Source organism: Prunus persica, chromosome G8 (assembly GCF_000346465.2).
Source record: "Prunus persica cultivar Lovell chromosome G8, Prunus_persica_NCBIv2, whole genome shotgun sequence".
Lineage (NCBI taxonomy): Eukaryota > Viridiplantae > Streptophyta > Magnoliopsida > Rosales > Rosaceae > Prunus > Prunus persica.
Window position 1 is genome coordinate 10,351,188 of NC_034016.1, and position 7,879 is coordinate 10,359,066.

General features: G+C 37.3%; 1 protein-coding gene across 1 annotated transcript; it reads right to left on the reverse strand.

Annotated features, from left to right (window-relative positions):
* Positions 324 to 7,674, reverse strand: LOC18768877 (threonine--tRNA ligase, mitochondrial 1). Its single transcript, XM_007199659.2, has 20 exons — positions 7,317 to 7,674; positions 6,994 to 7,243; positions 6,815 to 6,904; positions 6,439 to 6,528; positions 6,248 to 6,322; positions 6,013 to 6,141; positions 5,819 to 5,908; positions 5,313 to 5,401; positions 5,129 to 5,225; positions 4,964 to 5,050; positions 4,626 to 4,710; positions 4,386 to 4,480; positions 3,748 to 3,780; positions 3,559 to 3,645; positions 3,040 to 3,132; positions 2,428 to 2,520; positions 2,114 to 2,338; positions 1,344 to 1,415; positions 793 to 864; positions 324 to 661 (listed from the first exon to the last, which is right to left on the reverse strand). The coding sequence occupies exons 1-20, from the start codon at positions 7,442 to 7,444 to the stop codon at positions 566 to 568; spliced, it is 2,076 nt and encodes a 691-aa protein (XP_007199721.1). The 5' UTR covers positions 7,445 to 7,674; the 3' UTR covers positions 324 to 565.

Sequence of the window (7,879 nt, forward strand, 5' to 3'; positions counted from 1 at the left end):
GCATTGAGATTAAAGCCCTAGGATTTCTAAATACATTCAAAGGTAATGCTTTGGTTTAGGAAAAAATTAAGTTCCAAGACATGTAGATTGGACCTAGTTAAGTTTTAATGAACCATAATAAATTTTATTTCAAGTAGTTAAACTAAACACTATTTAATTGACAAACTAAAAATCGTCCTCAACAGTTTCCTCAAAACAAAAACAAAAAATACAATCTTGGCAGAAAGTCGTGCGCAATTCTTCAAAAGCCAACGATTCTCCTTCAGAAAAATACATAAAATTGAAGATCAATGGTCATGGTAATCATCAATTGCTAGTGGAGGTTGAAACGGAAAAGTCTACTTTGATTCATTTGGAAGTTTGGGGACTCAAACGAGGACTTTGATTGTTTACTTAATTTTAATTAAATAAACAATCCATCGGTGTTTGATCATCAAATCACTTTGGACCCAAAAAAAATTCATCAAATCACCCATCACTCCCAAGAAAAAATGAAATGATGCTGGAAGGTGTTAAAATTCAGATCAGAGCATCACGCCAAAAATAAATAATAAAATGAAAGGAACTAATGGAAAGCTTCAACTTGGTCCTTGAAGTGTTGTAGTAGGCTCTCCATGCTCATTACTGTCACATCACCCTTATCTCTAACCCTTACGCTAACCTGAAACCGCAAGAGGATGGATCAGAGATTAACTTGTCACTAGAAGACTTCATGGCAGAGTTTAACTTACAACAAAGGACCGTGGGCAGCGTAAACAAAAATTACAAAATTACGAAGAAAAAAAATAGGACCTGTCCATTTTGAACTTCCTCCCCACCCACAACTAAAATGTAGTTGTACTGTGCGATCTGAGCTTGTCGTACCTGCAAAAACAAGAGCATTATCAGTAAACAAACACAAGGCTGGCTTGCTTCAGATGTTATATCTCGGTTCAGCAAAGAAATCGACAATGCTGAAGCCATATTCATAATGTAAATGAATGGGGTGTTGCCCTCACTATGTGTCATGCAAGAGACACAAAATCCCTAGGCTCATCAGGATGGTGTTGTACAGTGCACTCAAAATTACTGCATAGAAATAGAATAAAAGAACCATGCACTACTTTTCCTTAACTAGTTTATCTCAAGTTCCAGAATTTGGAAATATTTTGGCATAATCAAGTTGACAGATGATAGGAATTGCATTACATCTTAATTACGTAATTATTATATTAATATATGCAACACTACAGACTGCAGCATGAACATTGAACCTCCCCTGTGACAGTAAACCACATATTTGACCCCATCAAACCACAAATGTGAAATCAAATCCTGCATTTACCCAGGTTATGAATGCTCACCTTTTTCTGAATTGTTTTATCACTTGTGTCAACATCGACATAATAACCAGCTTGATGGATACAATCACGTACCTACAAAAATGCAAACGCAGTTTTTATCTACGACTTGAGCTTAAAGATATTGTACTCCATTAAGCATTTTGTACAACTCATAACATCAATAATTAAAAATATATTTTCAGTTCATCAGTTTCCTAAATTATCAACAGAAGACGAACCAAACAATACCAAAAACAAAACAAAACCCTAATCTAACCAAAGAGGGGTTGCATTGGATCAGTTTCCTTCACTGGTTACCAAGTGAATTTGTGCGTCGGAATAAAGTGTACTTCAGTACCGAAACCTAATATCAAACTAACTAGATTTTACTTCAAAAACATTTAAAGAAAGTAGATATGATAGAGAGGCGACGAAATCTGGAGAAAGAGGCAAGACTTTAGCCACAACTCCATGATCTAAATCTTCATTCTCCATGGACAATATTATGTCAGACAGTTTGATTGGCTGTCTGCTAACTGTATCTCAGACACAACCAAAAATGTGAAAAATAGAACTAAAACAATGTAAGCCACTCTAGCTTGGCAAGCAGTTGGCCACCAAGTGAGAGGCTACTGAAGAAATATTGTGATTGGCTCGCAAGATGAACAACCTGATATGAAAAAACTTGATGGCTCATAGCCTTACACGATACACAAGCTACACTAAAGCAAAACAGTCGATCCAAAGAAGGGAAAAGTAAAAATTAAAAAAAGAATGAATGAAAAACCAACCTGTAGAGCATAAGGCAGGGCTGTGTGCGACACAGGGCAAACAATTGCCTGACGTGGACTAAGCCAGAAGGGCCATTTCCCTTTGTAGTGTTCCAACAGTACAGCAAGCATACGCTCAACAGAACCTAAAACAGCTCTGTGTATCATAACCGGCCTCTCCATCTTGCCGTCTTCACCCTCTGCTGAGTAATACAGCTTAAAGCGGTCGGGAAGTTGAAAATCAAGCTACAACCACAGCATTTTTCCAAAATGGTAACAGCAACAAAATGAAACGTCAAGAGATCATGAAACAAAAAATACTGATTATCATATACCTGTAATGTTGCCAACTGATGATCTCTGCTCAATGCATCAGATACAGTGATATCTATCTTCGGTCCATAAAATGCACCATCCCCTTCATTCACCTGCACAACATGACTAGCGATGTAACCACACTCCAGACACACTCTAGAAATTCAGGGGACCCTACTGTGGTGCTTTAAAAAGTACAGATAATCAACCAAAACAGCAACAATCGCAGAATTTGACCATTCTACCCTCACCAAGTGAATGAGTAGAAAACAAACTAGGTTAGTCACTCCAATCCAATCCATCTGGCTCAATGTTCCAGCTAAGCCAATTATGAAATCTGTACTGACTGAGCTTCGTCAAGTTTTTAACCCGCTAAGCTAAAAAATAAATAAGCTAGAAGCCTTTGGGGTTGGCCCAAGTGGTAAGGGTGGGTGGGGGAATCAGTTAGGATGCCATAGGTTTCCAATGTAACCAAAAAGGAAAAACAAAAACAAAAACAAAAAGCAAGCAACTACATTAGTGCACATTGAAAATTAGATCAATTTTCTTCCACGTGAATTTTATTATCATTAGCTGCCAAAGGAAGAATAAGCTAGATGCTTATGTGCAATTAGAGTATCAAGTAAAAGTACCTCCCAGGGCTTGCCGAACTCAATTAAAGCTTCTTTAAGAGCAGCCTCAGCCTTCTTCCATGTTGCCAAGTCTCCCATGTGGCTTTCTGGCATCTACAACATAAACGTACGAGGCAGAATAAATATGAATTTCCCCTACTTCATAGACGAGAGATAGATACACACAATTATAACTCATAGCATTATGCAGTACCAAAATAATTAGATGTAACCCATACCCAATGAGTTAAAATGTAAAATCAGACTATCAATACTATATGATGATAAAATAAAATTAAAAATCCAAATTCAAACATCACACTCAAAATAGAAGCTAAATCTACAGCAAGACTGATAATATATTCCCTTGGAAGTATTCGTTGTCTATTTTAGATTTGAAAATAAACAAAAGAAATATATAATTCAAACTTCCAGCTCAGGCTGATAACTTGTGAGGAAGAACAATGACACTTTTCTACTGAAAAGTACAAAGAAAAACTAGATGTTCAGCTCTTCAATCATAGGGATCCAGAACCTTACTGTTGAAAGTTTCAGCTTAAAAGTGAATCCAAATATAGTATAGGTATACTCGATAAACTCTAAGACACCCCTCACTTCATCTTTTACCTGAAACACAGAGACATTAAAGTACTATAAGCAAAACGAAACCGCAAAAATACAAAAACAAAAGTAAAATGTTAGGAGCTATATGAGTAAAGTTTAACTCACTTGGGACTCCCTGCAGAAGATATGAGCGTCATCCTGTACCAAAAAGAACGTCAATAATGCTGGGAACTGGTACTAATACTCTAACTATACAAACCTACAACATTAACATCATCTAAAGTATCATGGTGGAGAGATTTGGTGGAGACAGATTGTAGGCATCTAACTATACAAACCTATGCAAAATGCTCAATTGCAGGCATTAACATCGGGAATGGCTCAGGTGGCTGGGGTGGCATGGGGAAATTATGTGTCTTGTAATGACATCATGAGGGATAGGATTAATTGCTTTGGAGGAAGGAAGAGGGGTGTAGTTCTAGGTTATTGCGCTTTGATGGCAGTATTTTGGGTTGTGTGGGGGGAGAGATGAGTTATGGGATCGAGTTCATTTTTCGGCATCTACTTCCTCGGAGTTTAAGGGGATCTTCTTCCAGCTTATTCTTCTAGATTGGAAGGCAGTTGCTTTATAGTGCTATTTTGGCTTTGTTCTTTTCCTTGTCTGTGCTTATCACTTGGCCATGGTTTCTGTTATATCTGTAATCTGCTTTTGCTTCAATAAAATTTCGTTTCTTTTCAACAAAAAAACTATATATATCATCTAAGGTAAATGCCAGGAACCCAAAAAAATAAACAAAGTATACCTGCTGGAATCTCCTGACACGTGTTAATCCAGTGAGTGCACCACTGGCCTCATTCCGATGTAACACCCCAAAATCAGCCATTCGTAGAGGTAGTTCTTTGCATAAATATAAAACGCACACACATAAGTAACAAGTTCAAGTCCTTAACAGCAAAGGATGGTCTATCACAGTTTTACCAAGGTCAAGAAAATATTGAGCAATTCAAGTGAATAAAACGATCAAGAAAGAAAGAAAAAATACCTCTATAAGAACGGTTCCTATGCTGAAACATTACACAGTGCCCTGGGCAGTTCATGGGCTTTAAACCAAACTGCTGTTTCTCAATCTGCAATGGAACTTGACTTCGTCATATAAAAGGATACAAGATCAAGATAAACTTAGCCCGGTTCATTTAGACCGCATAACTATTAGATGATGATCTCAATCAATCATCTGCATTGAATTTCATACTATAATTTCCATACTGTTTTACTGTTTGAGCAACAGAGCCATCTTCTTGTGAGGGATCATGTACTGGGAAGATAGGGATCAACATAAACAAACGCGATGGTATCAAATCAAGTCATATCAAAACTAACCTCCACCGAAAACATATTGTCTTTGTATTTTTCAGCATGACCAGATGTTTCCCAGAGTTTCATATTGTACAAGTTTGGTGATATAACCTACCAAAGCAAAGAAAACAATGAGCATATTATTTAAGATTAATAGGGTGAGGCAACAACTGAACATTGACTACCAACCTCTTCATATCCCCTCTCTCTATACTGATTCTTTATGAACTCCATTAATTTATTATAAATCCGAGCCCCTTTAGGGAGGAAGAAGCAACTTCCTGGGCTGCAATTGACGAGTGGAAATAATCAAATGAAAATCATTCACTCTTGGTCACTTAAAAAAATTAAGAAATACGAACTCAATACATACCTAACTGGGTCGAAAAAGAAAAGCTCCTGCTTTTGACCCAACACTCTGTGGTCATATTTTTTTGCTTCTTCAAGCCTCTGGATATGTTGCTGCAGAAAAAAGGTATGCCTTCGTAAGAAAATAAGTAATTTAATAAGTATAATAATCTGACCATTACAAATTTACATGTTAACTTATGTTGAAGAGGGTATGAAAAGTTCATGACACCAACTTGTAATGCTTGAAACCATTGCACTTCAAGCAGCACCATTTATTTTCAGTTAACATATCTCACAAACACACCCAAACAGCTAATAACCATGAAGATAGGTGTCCACTTTCTATCAAATGTCGTGAGAGAACAGCACCACTTCTAACTGTGACATATATACTACTAGAGCTGTCAGGTTCATGTGTGTGTGTGTGTTTTTTTCTAAAGGGGTTCATGTTTAACAGATGACAGCAAATATTTTCAGTACCAATACACCAAGGGATTCGGTTATGGAATGTCAAAAACATAATGTCACCTGCAAACGTTTTTTATCAGGATAAGATATTCCATAAACTCTCTGCAAACTTTCACGATCTTTGTTACCCCTCCAGTAGGCTGCAGAAGCCTGCAATTGCAAATTCATGAGTTGAATACAGACACTCAATACATTAATAACAAGATGAAAGAAAATCTTACAAACTACAACTCTAACACACATAGAACGCATACCTTCAAACATTTAAATGCTTTGACAAATGATGTATTTGGTATATGGGGTCCACGACACAAGTCAACCAAAGGGCCACATCTATATACAGTTATAGTTTTGTCTGCTGGAAGGCCATTGATGATTTCAACCTAAGCAGAAATAAATCTTAAATCAATTTTGAATCATGTATGAGAAGTAGTTTTAAAAAGAAAATCATTCTATTTATTAGAAACTAAACTAAGTACCTTTCCTTACCTTGAATTTATTATCACAAAACATCTCAAGGGCTTGTTCCCTTGATACTTCAATGCGTTCAAAAGGTTGTTTCCCCTGGGGAAATATATTACAACTAACCAGTCAAGGATTCACAACAAGAAATGAAGGAGCAACAGTCTCCTCCATACACCAAGTTTACATGAATTCTATTACAAGAAAACAAACAATACCTTAACAGCCTTCTCTGTCCATGATTCGATTTGCTTAAAGTGTTCATCATTCAAGCCAAAATCTCCATAAAATGCATCATAGTAGAAACCCTGAGATTGAATTCAATCATTCCATAAGGGAACCAAATGAGAAACCACGAAAACACATAGCAAAAACCTCGAAATATATTTTAGACGACCATAAAAAGAAAACATCTTCTCAAAACTGGGATCACAAAATTTGAACTATCCTAGTAGTTGAATTGCACGCGAAGGAAACCACATAGGCAAACAAAATTCCAGCCAACATATTGGTCAACAAAGAAGGAGACAAAATATACAGAAAACATATAAAATATTACATTTAAATTAACAACTAGTACGATTATTTAAAAACCTCTTTGCTAGTGGCACACATATCGTGTCTTGTTTCAATTCTGGCACACGGACCAATGCAGAGTTTACATCCATATTCAACCTCAAGTGCCTGCACAGTATGGAAACTTGTTATGCATCCGATCCAAATCAAATCAATACAGTAAACCAAAAATCTCGGTAATAACTCTTGGTACCTACCTGTCCAAGAATGTGGGAGCTAGAATGCCAGAAAGTGTGGCGTACATCCTCATTGTTGTCGAATGAGTCCAATGTGAAGAGCCTCAGCTCAGCATCGCCCTCCAAAGGCCTGTTCATGTCCCATAGAACCCCATTGACCTCAGAAATCAAAGCGTTGGAAGCCAAACTCTTTGAAATCTCACTTGCAATTTCAAATGGGGAAGTTATCCACTTCTTGCCCTCCTTCACCTTCCCGTCCGACAATGTAATCCTAAAAAATCCTCACTTTAGGAGTTGCTTGGTACTCACATTACGGGGTTTAGGGTTTAGGGTTTAGGGTTTACCTGATAGGATCGAAAGAGGGGAGAGACTGTCGAGCAGCACGTTGTTCTGCCTGGATGGACTCAAAGAGTTCGATGCGTTTGGGAATGACAGCCTCGAGGTAGGCTTCATCTTTGGCCTGGACCACCATGGCCGTTCACCTTTGCTTGCGTGGGAGGAGGAGATCTAGGATCGACGACGAAGACTTCACGGCCTGGATAAAGGCTGCAAGATCTAGACTCGACGACGGCGGCTGCAAGATCTAGGCTTGACGACGGTGACGACGAATTCACGACTTCATGGAAACGGAGAAGAAAACGGAGACAGAGGGAAGAGAAAAGGAGGAGGAGGAGGAAAAGAGACGAAAAAGAATAATGCTACTCTTATACTACATTTCTATACCATCTTATATAGTAGCTAAGTTGGACAGCCACATCAATTAAAATTATTTAATATTTTATTTTATTTTATAATTTATTTCAATATTTATTTTTTTAATTGTTTTAATTAAAATATATTTTATTGATTTAATTGATGTGGCATATAATATGGACATGCCACATCATGTGAGATAAAAAATATGGTA